The sequence below is a fragment of the Pempheris klunzingeri genome, chromosome 17, assembly GCF_042242105.1.
Source record: "Pempheris klunzingeri isolate RE-2024b chromosome 17, fPemKlu1.hap1, whole genome shotgun sequence".
NCBI classification, from domain to species: domain Eukaryota; kingdom Metazoa; phylum Chordata; class Actinopteri; order Acropomatiformes; family Pempheridae; genus Pempheris; species Pempheris klunzingeri.
In genome coordinates, this window is record NC_092028.1 from 11,039,299 (window position 1) to 11,060,664 (window position 21,366).

Below are 21,366 nucleotides of genomic sequence, written 5' to 3' on the forward strand. Positions count from 1 at the left end.
GCAGCAGGGAGTCTGCACAGATTCATGCGTTGGCTGAAATGTACTGGATTGAGCCACAGTGTGGGTAAAGCTCAAACTGAAAGGTGAAACAACAGCAGCATGAAAACACAAGCTCTCAGACTAAGCGAGAACAGGGTGAGCTGCAGTGGTACCATGGCAGTGCAGGGGCTGATGGGATGCCAATGATGCTGCTTCAAGTAAATTGTTGAGTCTTTAAGTAATCTATTTTAAGTGTGGCTCTAATCCTCAACGAGTGAGGGGACGTTTGCTCAAGTCAATAATGGCATCAGTAAGCAGCGTATCAAACAGCCAGAGAAAAATGAAGGACGAGTAGTGGAGTTTGGAGGGGTCAAAACATTCAGATTACAGGGTCTGAACTTAATAAAGGAAAAGTACATTCACGCGAGTTAAAAGACTCTGTCAGCTTATTGAGCTGTTTGGATGGAAACTAGTGGCATGAACATTTAAGAGGAGCTTTAATGGTGAACAAGAATTGCCTGGTCTTGGGCTCTATTTTGTAGTTAAAGATATTAAATCAGGAAGTGGTTAACCCGTTACTCTTCACCAACTTTATTTTAATGATATTCTCTATCTAACTTTATTAATTTAGGGACAGAATCAGGTTTGTATGCTGCTAGATAGGCTCATTAAAGACGGCATACAGTGCAGTTGATAATGAGTAATGCTTTACATTAATGCTTCCAAGAAGCAGAGGGAGTTTGGGAACACTTTTGGTTAAACAAAACGCGTTTCGCCATTGAGAAATACAGCATTAATATCAACCTGTTACACACAATGGACAAATATGCTTGACAGATCGGATTTTAAAACTGAAATGTGCTGCCAGTACGGACGATGCGGCCTATTAACAGAGACACAAACTGCTATGCTTCGGTTATGTGCGCTTGCTCGAGTGCATTTGTGTAAAATCGTTCTGCCTGTCGACTGGGAGTGCTTTCACAGTAGTCCTGTCTGTGCGAGTATGTGCTTGTGTGCATGTATGTGTGCGCTTTTCATCTGTACAGCGACATTGTGTGAGTGTGTGTTCTTTCTTTAATTGAGCATGACTATAGCTGTCCCTAAATCAGCATCACCACCAAAAAGTCTGGTTCCCATCTACCGTTCTTATCGCCTCTTCCTCTTTGCGAAGCCCTTCTCTAGGTCCACATTTCTCCCATTCTTATCCCAAGGCCCCTCAATAGCCCTTTCAGGCCCCACCTCCCTCCTCTCACACCAATTACTGGAGCTCCTTCATCCTGTTGAGGGCAGAGCCAGCCTGAAACCACTCAATCTGCGTCTCATTGAACGTGTGGTTTAGAGTGATGGACTTCTGGCTGCCGTCGCTGTGTGTGATCACTGCTATCAGGGGCTGGGAGCGGACACAGGGGAAACAAGATCATGTGTCAATTATCTATCCAGGTTTTCTTCAATACAATGTTAAGAGAAGCTAGGCTATCCTTGTGAGTCAATGTATAATTTTTGCAGAATACTGCTCACCTTGGAGGGAGCAAGGGATTTCAGCCCTTTGATTGAAATCCTGTCATCAGGGCGAATTTTGTCGTAGTCGTTGGGGTCGGCAAAAGTCAGCGGCAGCAGGCCCTGTTTTTTCAGGTTAGTCTCTGTGCATAGGAAAAAAAGGAGATGTAAGACATGATGGCAAGGCGCTGACAAAGAACCATTCTCTGGTTACCTGATAGAAATACAGTACGAGTAAGCCAGGAGAATATCTGTTACACAGAAATACAAGGTCATGGAGAATAATGCATGTGAAAATGTGTGTCTGGTTGATATTGATTAGCAAGTTCGCATGATAAATTAGATGTTCCGTTTACACAAAGTTCATGCTGTAGGAAATCTGAGCTTTTTATACAGATCTCACGCAGCAGCACTGGTATTGTTTCTGGAGGTCCTAAGGAATTCTTTTCAAACAAATAAAAGCAGGTTTCCTTAGATCAGACGGGCTTTCATCTACCCACTTGCCTTCACCCAGACACCCATGTGCAACAAACTGGCACTAATAGATTATAACTGTGCGACTCTCTTAGACACTGCTAGAGACATGCTCATTCTGGCAGTTTGTTAGGATGACACACTAAATAATAATCAGAAGCTCTGAAATCTAATCACAACTATTAGGATACTGCTTCTCTGTTGCTTCTAGCCTTCACAAATATTCTACAGTTTTAGTGTAAGCATGATAAAATTGCACATGACTCCAGTGGTGCCAGAATATATCTAAAAAGCTAGAGGCAAAGTGATGTTTGCATGCCTCTTTTGCCTCCATGCCCTGAAACTTACCATGGATTCTGGCAAAGCTCTTTACGATGATGGCGCGTCCTCCAAGGTGTCGTGGCTCCAGGGCAGCGTGCTCTCTGCTCGACCCTTCTCCATAGTTGTCATCTCCAATCACCACCCAGCTCTGTCCATTTGCCTGGATTATACAGTTAAACAAAGGGTCAGGGTGAGGACAAAGTAGGAAATAAAGTGCTAAGGAGGAGAATATACAACACAAATAAGAATTTTGTGTTTCTATTATTTTGTCCACCCCATTTACAGCAGTGAGGGTAGGCTCAGTATCAGTAACACATTTCTGCATAATTCAATACAGTACAATACAGTGTGCCTAATAAATTGGCAACTGAATGCATGTCTGCCAATATACTGTATATATATATATAACTCACTTTGTAGTGGCGAGCCACATCGGGCACACCTCCATACTCTCCTGTCAGCTGGTTCTTGATCTTGTTGACTGCATCATTCTCAATGTTGATTGCACCAATCAGCATGTTGTTGGAGATGTTGTCCAGGTGGCCGCGGAATTTCAGCCAGGGCCCGGCAGCACTGATGTGGTCAGTGGTGCACTTTCCCTTCACCTACAGTAGCAGAGGAAAGGAGTAGCAGACACAGAGGATAAGGAAGGAGATTTTCAAAAAGTTATTTTACACTACACCACTTATAGAATTCACTTTTCAATTTCTCTACCCCTTCCGTACACCTCAGCCCCAATCCGGTTCTTTCCCACCGAAGTCATGAATCTTTAAAAAAAAAGATCAGCGATATTTTCAGCAGCAACTGAGTCTACATACACTACAGTGCCCATGTAGTAATAGCCAATATAATGAGGGAACATGTCACCCAGTGCAACACTGTGGCTCACTGACGTGTTATTAGTAGTTATTGGACAACCATGGAGGAATAAGGCACAGAGGGATATGCTATATCAGGCTTACGTCTTAGTTACATCAGTTCAATGTTGGTTTGGCTGTTTTCGTGTGATTTGTCGAGAATAATGAAATTGTGTCTCTGCTGTTGTTCTAAAAAAAAAAAAAAAAAAGTTGACTCAGTGTCCTGGCATTATGTTTAAGTAATATTTAGCTTGCACATCCACCACAACCTCCCTTCCATTTCCTGCTCACCTTGATGAGGACCCTCATGTCCTCCAGGTCTTTTCCATTCCACTTGTCAAAGGGCTCCAGGAGCTGCAGACGATTGCTGGAGGGGCTCACGTCCACCTGAACACCATCAGATCGGCGTCAGGGTCTCGCATGAACATTTTAAAAGGATAGTGCGGCAGACAACTTCCAGAACAAACTGAATTTAATTTGAACACCAAACACAAGCTTTGATCATGCTGTTACACTTCTTCATGTACTGGCTCAAACACTTACTGGGTTTTGACAGAAGATGCTCACCTCACTAAATGTCTGTTGCACTAGTGTTATGTTGCTTTCTAGATTACTGAGATGATTTTCTGTATCTTAAGAAAAAATTACCTTGACTGAGCTGCTCTCAGTCGGTGGGTGCTGGTAGGTGTCCTGACCCGGGTCAAAGTCTCTGGAGGGGAGCTCGTCACCGGTGGGGGGGTTCAGCTTGAACTTCTCTCCATTAGGAGCGGTCAAGTAGTCCGTCTCAGGGTTGAAGTTGAGGGTCCCAGCGATAGCCATGGCAGTGACAATCTACATTGAATTATAATAGATATTTAGCCAACAGGGACAGTGAAATGTGCAGCGATAACCAACATAAGGAAACAGGGGGTGCGCAGATGTCAAAGCCACCAACAAACTCAGAAATAAGCCTCCACTGATACGTGCCCACTATGCTGTATGTTTGAGCAACTGTAAGTCTGTCTAGTTTGTCTAGTGCCTCTTACCTCAGGAGAGGTAACAAAAGCATGAGTAGCTGGGTTAGCATCATTCCTGGCAGTGAAGTTTCTGTTGAAGGAGGTGACAATAGTATTCTTCTCTCCTTTTTTTACGTCCTTCCTGAAGAAAGTCAAAACATGGAGAATGTCAGTCTGATGCAATTTGTTTATTAACCTACACTATTTTCCATCTGATCTTCAAACTAAACTTTGTGCTCTTGTACAGTGAGCCACCTGTGAGCCAAAATCACTTTACAAGATTAAAAGCCTAAAGCCCTGCTAGAGGCCCTTAGTGGTTAACATATTGATGATTTCCCTGTTATTCCAGTCTTGCTAGAACAAAGCCATGGGGACATTCAAATCAAAAGAGGCCATTCTTTTGGAAGCATAAATGTGCTCAGCAAATTTCACGGTAATCTGCCTATGAGATTACGAGATGGAAAGTTTATCAAGTGTATTTTTTCGTGTGAAATTGAAAAGAAAGAACAATTGATAGTGTGAAAGGAAAGGTCATCTAAAACATTAGTATTCATCCTGTAGTTACAATTTTGCCTTCTTGTCAATCCTTTTCATAAACCAGTGTTTTTGAAAGGAGATATTGATCTGAAAGCTGTCAGCAATCATCATCTGGGGAATACTTCTGCAGTCTGGCCAGTGGTTGTCGACATATTTGCTCTGGGCCAATCTCAGAACCCATCGGCTCTCATCTGACAATAATTTAGCCGCTGGGGGCAAGGGCAAATGTTTTGGGGCTTCCATTGTAGCTAGTGGATAACCAGACAATGGATATCCAGGCCAAGACTTGCTCTTTACTTTATTAGACATTAATGATAATCTCTATAAAAAAGGATATCTGTATATAAATCTAAAAGAAAACTAAATCGTCATTAGATGATAGCCAATCAACACCTAGTCAATACAATTTAGGCTATGGTCATATATAAGGATTATAAATGGAAACCAGAACACTTCCAATACCAGAATTTCGTCCCTTGCCTACAAATGTGGTGCATACCTGTCCCACTGTCCAATGCAGGGTCCACACGCATTGGCAAGTACAATTCCACCAACATCACTCAGGATCTTAGCCTGAAAGAAGGACAACATTCATTTCCTAAACAGAGTTCCTTTCAATCTTTGAATAACGCACAATTGTATAAATGCATGTTACCACACAAAAAAAAGCCCGGGACAAACAGCCCATGTGCTATGCGTCACTCTCTAAATGTTGATTAGATTCTGACTCACATATCCATCCCTCTCGATAGTGGCACGGATCTGTTCAGAACCAGGGGTGACTGTGAACTGGGCTTTGCACTTCAGACCTTTATCCAGAGCCTGCTTGGCCAGAGAGGCTGCTCTGCCCATGTCCTCGTAGCTCGAGTTGGTGCAGCTGCCGATCAGACCTGCAAAAGAGATGTTGAAGGTTTGTAAGAGGAGAACTGAGAACAAGGAAACCTAAGTTTGGGAGTGTACAGTTACAGTGGCAGATTGGAAGTACTCATCTATATTTAATAACACATCTTGTGTATAAAATAAAAGGAAAATTGTTGAATATACAAAAAATGAACAAGTCTGTAATTATACAACTTGATCATCATATTTCATAAAAGTATATTGACTGGCTGGAAATCTATTGTGGTTAATCCTTGTTCTAGCAGGTCACTTTGGAAGATCACATGACAAGTCTGTAATGTGATCTGATCACATCTGGTCAATAACACAGCAAGTAGGAACAAAGAAAGAAATATCAGATTTCACTAGACGGAGCAATAAAGATATTAAAGACTGACCAACTTTAACTTCCAGGGGCCAGCCGCTCTTCTGAGCTATAGCCCCAATATCAGACACAGGGTGGGCCAGGTCAGGGGTGAAGGGCCCGTTGATGTGAGGCTTCAGCTGTTAAGAGAGGAGAGAAACAAGGCATAATGAAGGTCATAATTTGGGTTAAGTGAGACATGTTTTGCGGGTACTATAAATATTGTGTATCATAAATTTGGAAACTTTTAAAAGAGGAACACTAATAAGCAGTTAAGCTGCCTCATGCACCACCATAACGACATGATGCAGAAAAATGATATGTGACTAACTGAGAAGTGGGTGCTGTAGTTTTTTTATTGGACAGTACTTGAAATGACCTCAAGGAAGGTTTTGCACAACATAAGCAAAATTAGGTAGGTCAGTGATTCTTAATGATGTCTATATCTATATATGTGCATTTTTGGTTTTACTGTCCTTCATTACGCTGATCAATGTTTTAATAAGCATGTTGAAATGCATGTCTTTACATAACACACGTGTCCCAAATCCATTCTATAATAACCCTAGGCATGTTTTGTGTATGTTGTTTATTCACACTGGAAAAGTGACAACATGAATTATACTCAAACCAGACAGCGTGCATGCTAAATACAGTGCTGTTTTAGTGTGCCGTTGATGGACATTATTCTCCCATAATGCAATGCTCAAAGGAAACAGAGAAGCTGCTAACAGCTGGAAAAAATTATCTGTGGATCAAGATCTTGGGAAAAGGTATTAAACATTTTGCCATCTCTTTGACAGGTTTAATTGACTCTGAGATCTTACAGTCAAAATTTGACTGTTAAACATATTATGTCATTTCATCTTAATATGACATTAAGTATATTGATTCTTTTGTGTTCTATGCAATGTACTATGATGATAAGTATGTAGTACATAGTGAAAAGAATTAGTATGCTGAAAATAATGTCTTACATCACATGACTAATGTGGGGAAAGTGTTTTGACTCACTTCGCTTAGGTTAATCTCAATGAGCTGGTCGTATTCACAGGCATTATCTGGAACCAAGTCCTCTTTGAACTGATCAGCCAGAACGGCAATCTCTGAGACGGAATAAAGGAGGAGACAAAGTTGGAGGTTCGACCCAGTGAAAAAAGACTAAACGTACTGAGACTAACAGTAAGAGACTCACCTCCACGGCCAGTTTTCTCCATGTACGTTTTCATGCGGTGGTTGTAGGGGAAAATGGATGTGGTGGCTCCAATCTCAGCACCCATGTTACAGATAGTGGCCATTCCTGAAAAATTTGTCATTTCACCTTTAGAGTAAAATATGTCGCTCTAAAGTTGAAGCTGCCATTGTTCTTCCTTTCTTTGATTTTCACATCCAAACAGAGAAATTCTTTCACCAGAGTGTTGTAATGTGTCTCATCTTTACCAGTGCAGGAGATGGAGTCGACTCCAGGCCCGTGATACTCTACAATGGCTCCAGTGCCGCCCTTTACAGTCAGGATGCCAGCCACCTTCAGGATGACATCCTTCGGAGAGGTCCAGCCAGACAAGGTTCCTGTCAGCTTCACTCCAATCACCTGAAGGAAAAACACACACAGGCTTCAACAAAACAGAAAAAACATAAAGTGGTTTAAAAATGTTAATGAAATTATAATATATTTACTTTTATTTCTAATCTATTTTAAGATATCAGATGTCAAGAACTCACATTGGGACATTTGAGCTCCCAAGGGATTCCAGCCATGACATCCACGGCATCAGCTCCTCCCACTCCAATACAGACGGCACCCAGGCCACCGCCATTGGGAGTGTGGGAGTCGGTTCCAATCAGCATCACTCCAGGATAGGCGTAATTCTCCAGGATGATCTAGCCACAGACAGGGACAACAGGTCAGTCACACAGTTCCCCCTTTTGACTTAAAATGTCTTTAGACTGCTATCTGAAATGCACTTTGTGGTTTTCTGGAAACACAACATACACATTAATCACTCTGGAACAAACAGTGTTTGGAAAGAACTGCATGCTGATCCATGCAGCATGTCCCCATGGGCCCTGCAGACATGTTTTACAAAACATGACACACAAAGATATTCTGCTGTGTATAATTATTCATGCATATTTATACATCTTTCTGCAAAGTGGAGGTCAAACATCCAAGAGAAATAACAATAGACAAAACACATTTTTGAGGGTACTCTACCTGATGGATAATCCCTGAACCAGGTTTCCAAAAGCCAACTCCATATTTGGCAGCAGAGGTTGAAAGAAAGTTATACACTTCTTCGTTCACTTCCTGTGTTAAGAGTAGAAGAGGGAAGAGTTAGGGCTTCTGTTGAAGACAAGTTATTTTCATTCATGATACACATGAGTATCTTTGATGTAACTTAAATCCTGTTATTAAACCTGACCTCCAGGTATGTGGTTAACCAGGCGATTTGATCAGACCGTCAGATTTTTTAGCCAAACCCTGGTATCTACTACGGCCACAGAAAACTTTTTAAGGCTGCTGCTTCCTCAAACACATGAATCCCTGCTCGCTGAGAATCACATCCTGACCAAAGAATATTACACTGCTCTAACACCTGAATCTGCCTTGCCCTTAGAAAAAAAAAAGAAATGGGCCAATTTGTAAATAAATCTTAACAAGTTAGTTCAAGACAATATATGATACTTTATATTCAAAACACACGGCAATGTATTAACCTGAAATGAGTGGAACTATCATTACAACAAAAAAAAGCAGACTTTTATTCTGTGTTCTGTTATAATAGGTATGTCAGACCATGTTCATTTGTAAACTCGACTCTCTGTCATAACTCTTGAGGGGATATTGTTAAGAGGACACTGAAAAAGTATGGTGGAAGTCACATTGCAAGGAGGTACCAAAAACATGCAGGTGAAAGGTCAAAGTAGCAATTCTTTCTTCTGCAAATTGAAATTTACAACCAATGACTGTAAGATGTATAAAGATAAATACATGAGCACTCCATTCATCTTCCCTCTGACTGTCCTTACCTTGGCCCTCTGCAGGTCTTCAGCCCCTCCAATCTGAGCCTCAATCAGATGATCACAGTGGATAGTGGAGGGAACAGCCACCTTGGGAAGACCACTGCTGATGAACTGGAGCATCGCCATCTGAGCTGTAGCATCCTGCATGGCCACACGGTCTGGATGCAGACGCAGGTAGGTGCGGCCGCGGTCGATCTCCTGCCCAGCTGGGTCATCCAGGTGACCGTACACAATCTTCTCTGACAGAGTGAGAGGCCTGTTGAGCCTGGGGAGGGGTCAAATTTATAAAGCGTTGGACACAAAGTGTTTGTAGAGTCACATGCAACAAGTTTTATCAATTTGGCTAAATCTGTTCTTGCAGTGTTTTATGACTCACTGTTGGAAAGTACTATGTTTCACCTGTTGACAAGAATCACGGAAAAGCCCAAAACACCGAAAGTTACTATGGCTTGTAATGAACAGCTAACTTGTAATCTAACAGCCACACAAAAGGCTTTTCCTATTCCTGGATTACAGCATGTGGTAAGCTCAGTAAGGGGGGAAACACCAGGTCAGCCAAAGTTAGCTCCGTGGGCTCTGCTGGCTCTGACAAGTCAACACTGTAAATGTCACAAGACTCACTGTGCAGCTGTTATAAACAACAGCCGTTCCTCACAAGCCAAACTGTAATCAACAAGGACTCTATGTATGTTCATGTGTATTTCTGAGAAGGGCAACTGCTGACCTCTTGCGTACAATGTTGATATTCTTGTGCATCTTCTCATAGTTAACGCTGGAGCCGGGCTCAAAGCGGCTCATGGACACCTTGGCCTTGGCGTTGAAGGCTGCTGAGACATGAAAACGTCTTGCCCCGGTCCCAAGGACCAGCTAGACCAGAGGAAACAGAGGACAACTTTGAGAATCAACACCATAAACAAAGTTTTATTGTACAGTTAAGGACTAGCACTTTATGTTTTGAGTTATATAAGAGAGGAAGGCAATCAAATTACACAAGAATGGGATGACATGTGAGGGTGGTTAAAATATAATCTTGCCAATGGTGCCATTAAAAATGAGTCCTTAAGTAAGACAGAAGACAAATCTTCCTGAGCCGCTCTACAATGTCAGCGTTGAAACTGAATGAAGCATAGTTCCATCGATCGTTCATTGTTCATTCTGTTTTTCTGAACTCCAGCTACACTAGCTGATAAAACTCTGGACTGTCTTGACACATGACGTTGCATTTGCTACGTAATTAAGAGCCACTTGTTTAAAAAATGTCCAACAAAACAAGTGGATACACAGTGTCTTCTCTTGCTCTGCTTCCATTTAAGCAAAGATTTTCAGGGTTTTTTTGGTGCCGTTTTCTGAAGACTGAATTTGAATATCTGGATTTTGTCCATATGGTGGTACTGAAAACAGGCTGTAAAAACAAACATTCCTTCCATAACACTATCACACTGACACTCATCTCTCTGTAAACACTATATGAAGTATTGCAAGACCTCTCAATAGCTTCAGTGTACAATGCACATCTATATTTTGTAGTAAAATACATCATGTACACAAATAGTGCATCTTGCAGAAGTCTGATGTGCCTAACTAAATGAATATTAGAAATCTAAGCAGGACACTTTTTTAGGTTCTTGAGGCATTTTGATTAGTTGATATAATTTGCCGCTGCCAGCAAAGTAATCCATTCTAGGACTGGATTTAAACCTGTCTTAGGTGATACATGGTGGAAATCTTGTTCACGTGAATAATGTCTTTCCCTTAGTGTGGATATTCAGGAGGAGGGCACTGTGCTCAGAGAAAAGTGGGTGAAAGTGTATACAGCTCATATTGCAAGGGTTAGCCTAACCCACTAGGCTGTTACTCACAGTTTGATACACAGTGTGGACTCACACACCCCAATATTGTCAACTATGTATGACCACTACTTGAATCCCTGAATCGTTGGGTTGATTGACTGACCACCAGGGGTACACACATACTGTTTGTCAAATCAATATTGGACCTATTACAGCACCTGAATCCATGCACTTGTCATCTGCTAATTATTGTTTTATTCAGATACTATGAGAGATGTTACAATCTACTATACATATATAGGCAAAGTGAACCAGAGGAGCACTATTAGCCTCAAACAAGATCAATGCAAACCGATGCATAATCTGTTTGAATGCAATGCAATGTTACGCTACCACTTATTGATCCACGTGATAAACGTATTTAATAAGAAAAGTGGGTTTCACTAGACTCTTCTACATTGCTTCAGTGTCAAGATTATGGCACCTTCTCATATACGTCACATCTCAAACTTACAACAACTCTAGCAAACATTTTTGTCTTATTCTAAAAGCAGGACAAATATCTGTTACTGTGTTATGGGAACAATGAATATTGGCACATGTTGATGTTTGTGTGTGAGATGATCTGTGAGAACAGGTTGTTTTCATTTAAAATGTTTAGACAGTAAACTGACAGAACACCAACAAAATCCAGATCTCCTCCAGCAGAGTACAAAACTAAATGAATTTATCATTTACAAGACCTGGCGTACAGTGTTTACAGCCAGGGGCTTAGATGACACACTCAGGCTTATTAGTGTTTACAATCTTTATTAACAGTCGCTAATCGAGGGCCCTGCGCTATTAAAAATAAAAACTTCTAAACTTACAACATCTGATTTGTATTTCTACCAAACACCAGGCCAGAAACACACATGTGTGCATCAGTCCCAGCTGGCAGGAGTGAACTGTTATGAAGTGCGCGTCAAGAAAACTCTGTAACCTTGCGATCACCTTGCAAACATCACGGCACCTTGGACCGTTTACAGCCGCATTTCAGGTGATGTTGGCTAAATTTGATACGGTTACTGTAGCTGTAACACTAACGCGTTATAATACTGGCAGCTTTTGGGTGGGACGTGATTTATAACCGCTACAATGCGTCGCTATCAGGAGTCAAACGGGGACACCGTGACCTGACTGACAGGCGGCTCGGTGCGCACTTTTCTCGCTGTCGGTCAAACTTACGCGATGGCAGCTGAACTACACGACAAAACATATCTGTTGTCACTCATAAACACGATGGCACGGCGAGTGCAGACTCTGTAAAAAAGGAAAATAACGTTTTCTTACCCGCAGCCTAGCGACAGTCAAACAGTAAGACGCCATTTTGTTCACTGACAAAGATGATTGTCGCCCAGATATGACGTCACTGATTTAAAGCGACGATTAATTCAAGATAAATCAAATTAGATTGAATAGAATCCATTCTTCCGATGATGATAACAATAATCATAATACATTTATTTGTCTGTTTATTCATATTATTCCATGAATATATTGACATATTCTTTACATTCATATAGTCCTTCTCTTAACTATAAATCTAAAATAGGCCTTATATAGATATAAAATACAAACATACATCTCATCTTTTTCTCAAACATAACCCTATGAACTAGCCAGAGGTGTAAACACTTACTTGACTACTGCACATACAATTTTGAAGTACTCGTACTTTACTCGTACTTTCTTTAATGGGGTATTTCTATAGTGCTGTATTGTTATTTTTCTTTAGTAAAAGTTCTCATGTATAATTAACGAGTAAATTTTTATATCTTAATGCAAGATGCTCTATTCCCATGAAAAACATAACATAGCATTAGCAGGAGGACATTAATGAAGTAAACAAATGTAAAAATGTGTTTGGGCATTTTCATAGGCTCGCTTTGCACTATTTGTTCACATAATACTTGAAAATACACTCTGTCCTGGAAAAATGATCTATTTCAAATATTTCAAGATGACTCCTGACTTTAGTATAAATAACTCATGTAGGCCTGTGGCTGAAATGAATCTTGTTTTGCCCCTTCTGAAGTAAGACAAATGAAAACAAATAGTTTAGTTTCAGTTGATGACTTAAAAATGCATCAATGTATCCACAGGACTTGAATTCGTCTGTTTTAAAATGATCATCCAGGATATCTATACTGATTTTGCGTAAAATATAGCTCCCCAATGTCTTCGTGTGAACCTGATATTTGGTTCTTTTTTTAATTCTTATAATCAAAAATCATTAATTTTGTAAATATAAAAACTATAATCACAGTCCAACTCGAAAGATACAGTCGATGCCTGACCTCACTGAGAAAAAAAAAACTGTATGATTATGTGATAAATCTGGAGTCGATAAAAAGTTAAAGTGCGCCTTATCATTTACGATTACCATCTGGTGATCAGAACATCATTTCCCACAAGCCCCTGGTAAAGTCAGGTCGCTTTAGCTGCTGAAAGGATGCTGCAGCCCAATAATGTGTGGGTCCTCCCCCACCTCAGCCAATAGAGACTCTGTTGCTATCACCGCTTATATTTTTAGCAAATTGTTCAGCACCGTAGGAAACTACAAATATCCATCCGCCAATTAAACTAGAGCCTGCAGGGTAAACTTGGATTTTATATGAGGAAAAGAAAAGTCCCCATTTTTGTGCTTTTGGTGTCGCTACTTTGATTCGACATCTTACCCAGAGAGTCAGCTGCGACATGTTTTTTGTTTTGTTTTTTTAATCAGTCTTCGGGCTGATATTGATAATAATAGATACCGTGCGTACGGATGACATTAATTATCTGCTGACAGGAAAACATTAAATGGAAAATCATCATAATAAAGCAGCGGCCATATGAAGAAAGTAGTCCCTGCCGTCACGGGCGTGTGGGCGAGTCACACTGTATAAATACGCCGGGTTGTCAAACAGTAAAGTTTCTCTGGACCCTCCATGCAAACTGTAAGCTGAAGACAAACTGGGATCTCCTCGGCCGTCTGAGTTGGGGCAGCAGTTTACAAAAAAAAAAAATCATCATTTCTACGGTGGAAATTATCTGCTGGTCAGCATCTTGCGCCACGACTCGACAGCTGGAAATCCGAGACAACACAAGGGAATTAAAACAGAAACGCAGAAGTACAAGTCAAGCCCGGGCTCCGTTAACGATAGGTGAGTAATTATATGGCAGCCGGTGCACGAAGCAGGTTAATTCTATTTAAACAGGCGTGTTCATTGACAGCAGCATGTTGCTGTGTGTTTGCCTCTACAGAAGCTTTGGCTATCCATCAAAATGCGCTGACTATAATGAATGACTGTGCTGGTTCCGCCATTGAATAAAGACTCATCTTGTTTTTGTCTCAGTCCGTTTATGTATTTCAGCTGGAGTGACCGTCTTCAAGTCTGTCCGGCTGTCACCTTTATTTTCGTGGGGTGTTTTTTTTTTTGTTGTTGTTGTTTGACGGGCTTGTTTATGCTGAGGAGGGACTGTCTCCTTCATTGCTCGGTCGATAGGCTCTTCACCACTTAATTAGCTTTATAATTTAATTCACAGCCACTGTTTGGCATGGAGGGATTCTTCACTTGCATGTCAGCTACACCAGTGTCCTCTCTGCTCCAGTGCCTTTTGACTGACATATGGCAGTAAATCCCCAGGTAGACCCAGCAGCTCCCTTATTGTCTCAGCTTGGCATCACACATGCAAACCTGGATGATATTTCTCCAATCTCAGCCTCTCCTTGCTCATGTATCTCCCATTGTTTGGCATCAGGTAGATGTGCGACATATTCCCAAGTAAAGTGACAAAGAGACAAAAGGGGAAAAAAATCACAGGAGTATTCAGGTTCTGTTGTGTTGAGGTCGTATGTGTGTGCTGACCACATCAGCCAGGCCTCTATCTGCAGCTCTTAGCCCTCGACAACAATAATAATAATACTTCTCAAGGGGCTTTCATATGTCCTTTGTAGCTTCTGCCTCTTGTAAGATCCCAGTAGATCAGGTGCTCAATAGGTAAAACCTGACATGTGCCACACAACAGCAGCTCCGACAATGAGTCCATGTAAACAAAAATAGCACTATAGATCCTGTTGTTGCTCTGACCCGCAACAACAGGCCTGTAAAAAATGAATCCAAGCTGTGTAACAAATCTGCAGGTGAGGAATGCACACACACAAATGCAGTGATGGGATTTATCAGCAAGAAAGATTTGGATGTTTTCCTTTATTGAAAGTGCAAGCTGTTGCGAGTGCAGGCTATGATTTTTTTTTTTTTTTTTAGAGGATTTATTCGACTCCTGAGGCAAGAGATCTGCACATATAAACAGAGCTATTCCTCTCATGTCATTGGATGACATTGGATTTTGTGTACCCTACTGTTGCCTTTTTATAATAAGAGGTACGAAATGCAGCAGAGGAAGCTGATCTGTGTGAGCACTCCAGGTTTTAAGCGATGCTGGCTGTACCAGGAGATGGACCGCTGGGTTCCCTGAGCTCAGAGACCATTTCCTACAGTCACTTCATCTCATGCTTGATTCAGGTGGTGGAGAAGAATTTGCACCATAGATGATGCAAAATGGGCTCCTATTTATAGCCCATTCTAACCAACCCCCATCTTATCCTTCAATGTCACCTTTTTCATGCGATAGGGAAAATATAAATCTTGTCTAGAGCTGCCACTCTGGCAACGCTGCATCCAGCCTGTGCAGCTTTGTCTGTAATAACATTAGAATTGTTTTTAATCGGAGGCGTCTTTCTAATCTTAGCTGCTGAATCCCCATCTGGCAGGGAAGTGAATGTGAGTGAATTGTTTGTGTGTGCTAGTGTGAGGGGATGGGAGGGGGTGATCACGAGCACTGCATGGTGGGAAATGGTGTTCTTAGAAGTCGACTAACTGTCCTGCCATTTTACACTTCTCCCTCTCCTCCTTTGTGAATCTTGTTGTGTGTTGTTGTTGTTGTTGTTTTTGTTTTTTTTCCCTTTTTGCATGTAATCTTTCACTCAGTTTGACTCTGCGTGGTGATGAATGGACCCCGTGTGACCGTGTTAAAGCATTAAGCAGGAAGCACTCCATGGGATCGGATTCAGATTATAAAGGATTTATGAAGCCCACAACACAGCATCTGTTACATCCATGAGTGCATCCTGCTGTTGATGAAACAGAAATATGAAATATAAAACGGGTATAAATGTTGTGTGTGTGTTCCAGTGGTAGTAAATGAGTTTGCTCACCTCTGAACGAACTATAAACAATATGGAGATTCGGTGAAACTGATATTTTCCCACCATCCCTCCTAAGTATTCACACATCTAACAAATGTGCTGTATTTCTAGTCTCTATTATGGAAATATTTGATTCTTAAAGGCTTTATGATGGACTTTTCACTGTTCACCCAAGCTCTTTTACCCTATTTTAAATTGCTTTACAGTCATTTTACTACAAATTAGGCATCAGGTATCCTTTTTGAATCAATGTTTTCCCTCACAGCTTAGTATGGAAATGTCTGTCTCATATTGTATATAACCAGTGAGGCTTCCACAGGTCTCAAACCTTCAGACGTGTACATTTCTTGCTTATATTAAAACCATATGGAGGCAGGAAGGTGCCACTTTCTGCAAATTAAGTGTTCACTTAACTGATAACTTTTACTACTTAACTTATTGTGACCAAAAGTGACTTATTTAGCAACATGTCTTAACTGTGATCCTATCTCTGTGTGTTGGTGTTTTTGCGTCTTTAATTTGCAGATAAAAATAATGTAAAAGTTTTAGTGCTTTTGGTCTTCAGAAAAAAGCAAACATGTAAATAATAAATGCCTAAATTCTAAAATAATGAGTTTACAATATATAAATAATGTTATTTATTGGTGGAAAAGTCTGTTTATTTTGGTGGCACACTACAGCCACCAAAATAAACATGAGACACGAGGCTCGTAAGTGTGATTAACTGTGTACATCTGGATAACGGTGACCCCCTCCACCCCCTCACACCAAATGATGGCTTTCCTCTGTTTTCTTCTTCACAGTTGAGACCTGAAAAGATACACATCTGTGACGACAAAAAACAGGCTGCAACCTGCTGCCCCTGCCTTCAAGGTGCCTTTACCATGGTGACACTAAAGGAATCATACACTTTACAATAAGCCAGAGGAAACCCCCCCCCCCCGTCTCAGTTGCATTGCCTCACTTTCAGCATCATCTTGATCAATTCGCTCCCACGACGGTGCTAACCTGGTGCAGCCATGCATCTAGAGGTGAAGGTGGCCCTCAACTTCATTGTGTCCTACCTGTACAACAAGCTGCCTCGGCGTCGAGCTGACCTGTTTGGCGAGGAGCTGGAGAGGATACTGGTGTCTCGTTTTGAGGGTCACTGGTACCCTGAAGCCCCTCTGAGGGGTTCTGCCTTTCGCTGCATCCACTTGGGAGCACCAAGGGACCCCGTGGTGGAGTTGGCTGCCAAGAGGAGTGGACTGGACACAGAGGAAGTGCGCGCAAATGTTCCTGCAGAGCTCAGTGTGTGGATCGACCCCTATGAGGTATCCTACCAGATTGGAGAAAAGGGGGCAGTGAAGGTTCTCTACCTGGAGGACCCTCCAGGCCTCGGCTGTGACAGCGAGAGGGCTGAGGGTATGATCAGAGAGGCTAAAGGAGATCCAGAGGCAGAGGAGGCCAAGAATCTGGGCTTCAACCCAGACGCTCAGGTGTTCGTGCCAATTGGAAGCCAGGCGTCTCCAGCCCTCATGCCATCACTTTCTAGCTCTCCCACACCTCTGTCTACCCAGTCCTGCCCTGGGCTCTTCAGCTACCCAAGCTCCAGCACACCCACTGACCCTGCTGCCCATTCGTCCAACACCTCCACCCCTTCTCCTCCCAGCGGCGGGCTGCCCTACCTCTCCACTCAGCAGCCGTCCTCCTCTCTTCCTACAGCACGTCCTCAACCCATCACCTTCACCACCGCCAGCTTCGCCGCTACTAAATTCGGCTCAACCAAGATGAAGAAATGCAGCGGAGCCGGGTCGGCAGCTAGCGCTGCAGTCGTCATACCACCTGCCCAGAGGATGCTGTCTCGCTCTCCCACCACCATCTCGCCACCAGAGCTGCTCAAGCACAAGCCCCTGTCTCTCTCCTTGCACTCCCTAGGAGGTCCCATCGCCAGCCAGCTCTCTCCCAACGCCAAAGAGTTTGTCTACCCAGGATCCCCAGGCCCCCTTTACTTTGATGCTGACACCCAGCCCATGCAGCCGCATGCCAGCCCATTCCAACCCCCCCACACTGTTAACACCCATCCATCCTTTGACCCCTTCTCCAGCCCCCCTCCTGCCCAGAGCGTGGGCATCATTGGCAGCAACGGAGCAATCCCCTACATGGAGAAGCCGCCATTTGTCGAGGGTTTAGGAAGCTACAACCTGCAATATCCTAGCCAGTCCTTCCAGCCTGTTGTGCTGGCCAACTAAGCCTTCATTTGTAATGATAAGAATTGTGGCAGGAGGTGGAGGTAGGTGTAGGACAATGATGCTCCAGATGTTTTCAGTTTTTCTAACAAATTGTTCTAATACTAATACAAGTTAAGAATTAGTTTTACTACAAAGATTTAAAATACCACGTCTGAATAGCTCATGTGATTTGTTTTGTTCCTCCATAACCCTCAACCCCACTGTGTCCTTTTGTCCGTTGCTGTTACTCATCACATTCTGTGTTGGCTTTGGCAGGAGTGGGTGGGGAATGAGTTCCTTTCTACCTTGAGTCGTTGCCAATCTCTTTATGTTTATCATTTTGCATTGAATGTGAAACTGAGGGAGACTTTTTTTTTTTGTTTTGTTTGTTTTTTCCATGGCTAGTTTAATGGACCCGGCTCTTGTATAGCTCCACTTTGCACTGCACTGTCATGCTGTGAAAAAGGACCTCGCCAAGTCCTGCAGGGAACGATGGCTGTGGAAAGCTCAGCCCTTTGCTCTGCAATCTGCTCTGCCCTACTTGCCACAAATACAGAGAGGGGGCTCTGCTGTCTCGGTGTGTGTGTGAAGACCGATTCTGTTTTGTTGTGGCTCAGCGTGATCGAGGGACTCATTGTTTGTACGGTGGGCCGTTATCCTTGAAACGCACTCATGCACAGGCACAATTAGACTCTGCTGTTGTCACCGGGTGTATATTGGAAGAAGTTTATCGCCAGCTGTAATGTGTACATGTCATGGGTTTAAATGAAGCAAGAGCAAAGGAGGGAGCAGAAAGGGAGCATCGGGGTGTTTTGGGAGTGATGTAGTGGAATGTATTGTACCTGTCGGGGTTAACCACAGACGGGAAGGTCGAGGGAGCCTTGATGAATGTGAAAAGCAAATAAATCTTTTCATTTTAAGACGATAACCATGTGCCGATACCTCATTTACACATAAGGTGATGTAAGTTATGGATTCACACGTGTATTCAAAAGGACAGACTTGCACACACATATGCAGAAATATATGCACATGGGCACGATTCCAGTCAGTAGTGTGTGAAGGTGAACAGGCGGAGAGGGAGGCGAGGGGGAGGGGATGCAGCAGTTAAGCAGTAGGGATTGTGATAAATGGCTTAGCATGACTTTGACTATGAAGGAAAGGTTTTCCTCTGCATGGAGAGAGGGAGATTGGAGAGAGAGAAGGGAAGACCGAAGGAAATGAGGGAAGCAGCTCGAGGGTTTTGTTGCCTCGGTGCTGTCCCGGCTGTATTGGCTTGGTGAAGGACACTTTAAAACTCAGAGCACGTTTCTGGTGAGCTTAAATGGTATTGAAGCCAAAGGCTCACACTATTCTCTCCCTCCTCTTGAAATTCCTCAGTGATCTCTGCTCCTCTGGCTGTTAACAAAGGGTAAAATGAGAACATGCATACAGTTGATGTTGCTCCGTCTCATTTCCCAGTTGCGGTACTGTGGACAAGGCTGAAAAGATGAATGTTCTTTATTAGTGTGTCGTTTTATTGGATAGCCTGTCAGATCTCTGCTGTTTCTGTGTTTACCAGCCGGGCCCATGTGTGTGTTGGTTAGTCAGTGCAGGGAAGGGTAACCCCCAGATGTCCATTTGAGCCGCCCAGCACTTTATTACCGGGCTCTTGATGCTGTGTGTCACACACAGACGATGAGCGCTAAACCATTCCTTTGCCCTCTGTTTGGAAATGGCACATTTTATCAGGCTGTCATGAAATGCTTTAGAGATTCAAACAGGAGCTTAATTTGTATTCAAACGCATCACGCGGGTGAGGAGATGCTGTCCATCTTGCCCGTTTATTTGAATGTTTTCTAGACTTGTACCCATAAATGTTTTAGTATAAGATGACCCAAGGACCCTTGACTTGTGCTCATGCTGGTTTTCCAATGTGACAGCTTGTCATATGCATGCAAGTTTTGTTTTTGTTTTGGGTTTTGTTTTGGTTGTTCTTTTCAAGGGCATGGGTGGGGAGGTACACATCTCTGTAAATGTTATGACGGATAGGGAAAGATGCATTTATAATTTGTTTTTTAATTTATTTCCAATATTTCTATATTTTTGTTTTTGCAAATGATCACTTGCATTTGTATGAGTAAAGACATGACAAGTCCAGGAATATGTATATAAAAAGTTCTTATGTTCAGATTCTTTGTTTAGTTTCTTACATGCTGAGGTTATTTTTTCAGAAAATAACATAAATATATGCAAACTGAGACAAAAATAAAGATGTACAGAATAAAGTATTGAATGTGTATTGTACCTTGTACAGCATTTGTCCAATAAGACGGGTAAATGTATTCATTCTTCGAGTTGGATTTGGAGTTGCAGATGTGAATGTTTACAGTGGGTTTGTGTAGGAAAAGATGGCTACTATCACTTTTTCTGTGCTCCCAGGGCAGTCTGAAAACACTACTCCCATAGGCAGTACATTTAAACCAAAAATCTCCACATTTCAGACTAATTTTTGAGTGCAATGACCATCTTCCCCTTTTTATGTGAATTCCCTGCATATTCTATCACCCCCACCTCTTATTTTTTTATTGAAAAATGATCCATCACTAGTATTTTTCCCCTTTTTTGTAGACAAATGCACATCTACATGCTACTACAGTATCCAATCCACATATATTTCTATGAATAATCTTTCTTAACCCTCCTCATATTTTCAAATTTGACTTTTTCCCACCTATTTTTTATTTTTTTTTTCCAGTAGGTTATCTTCTCCCCATCAGCCTGGTCCTTTGGTCCTGATACTATAGCCATATCCCAGACTGTCTTTGCTTACACAGATGCTCACCCTTCTCCACTGCAATGTAATGCCATAAATTAAATTACCCTGAAGGATTCAAGGGGTTACTACCTCTCTGCACCCTGAAAAGAAATTCCAGTATATCTCCTCAATAGGAAGACAGTGGTACAGCAAGTTGGAAAAGGATGAAGGAAATGAATGTGCTGTGAATGTGATTCTGATCTGTTGTTTGTCAACCCTGGATGTAATGGCCTGTGGGAAATAAATGGGGAAACTGCTCAGTTTATTTTGTGTCAAAGTGTTAGATATTTAGTCACGTTCATGTCCAAAATGTCCAAGTGACCTTTTTGTGTTTTGTTCCTTTCTCTCACATTATTCAGTGCAAATAAGGTAAAAAGTGTTGTTAAATTTCTTTTGCTTACAAATTGAG

General features: G+C 42.1%; 2 protein-coding genes across 2 annotated transcripts; one reads left to right on the forward strand and one right to left on the reverse strand.

Moving 5' to 3' along the window:
• Positions 1 to 390: 390 nt before the first annotated feature.
• On the reverse strand, positions 391 to 12,096 carry LOC139216520 (aconitate hydratase, mitochondrial-like). Its single transcript, XM_070847661.1, has 18 exons — positions 12,050 to 12,096; positions 9,652 to 9,794; positions 8,934 to 9,192; positions 8,119 to 8,211; positions 7,626 to 7,784; positions 7,344 to 7,494; positions 7,099 to 7,203; positions 6,918 to 7,009; positions 5,938 to 6,043; positions 5,393 to 5,550; positions 5,160 to 5,233; positions 4,154 to 4,265; positions 3,777 to 3,959; positions 3,420 to 3,515; positions 2,685 to 2,876; positions 2,299 to 2,431; positions 1,498 to 1,619; positions 391 to 1,369 (listed from the first exon to the last, which is right to left on the reverse strand). The coding sequence occupies exons 1-18, from the start codon at positions 12,083 to 12,085 to the stop codon at positions 1,238 to 1,240; spliced, it is 2,346 nt and encodes a 781-aa protein (XP_070703762.1). The 5' UTR covers positions 12,086 to 12,096; the 3' UTR covers positions 391 to 1,237.
• Positions 12,097 to 13,838: 1,742 nt separating this feature from the next.
• LOC139217211 (protein Tob2) lies at positions 13,839 to 20,713 on the forward strand. Its single transcript, XM_070848523.1, has 2 exons — positions 13,839 to 13,905; positions 16,754 to 20,713. Exon 2 carries the CDS (start codon positions 16,970 to 16,972, stop codon positions 18,179 to 18,181), a length of 1,212 nt encoding a protein of 403 aa, XP_070704624.1. The 5' UTR covers positions 13,839 to 13,905; positions 16,754 to 16,969; the 3' UTR covers positions 18,182 to 20,713.
• Positions 20,714 to 21,366: the final 653 nt, after the last annotated feature.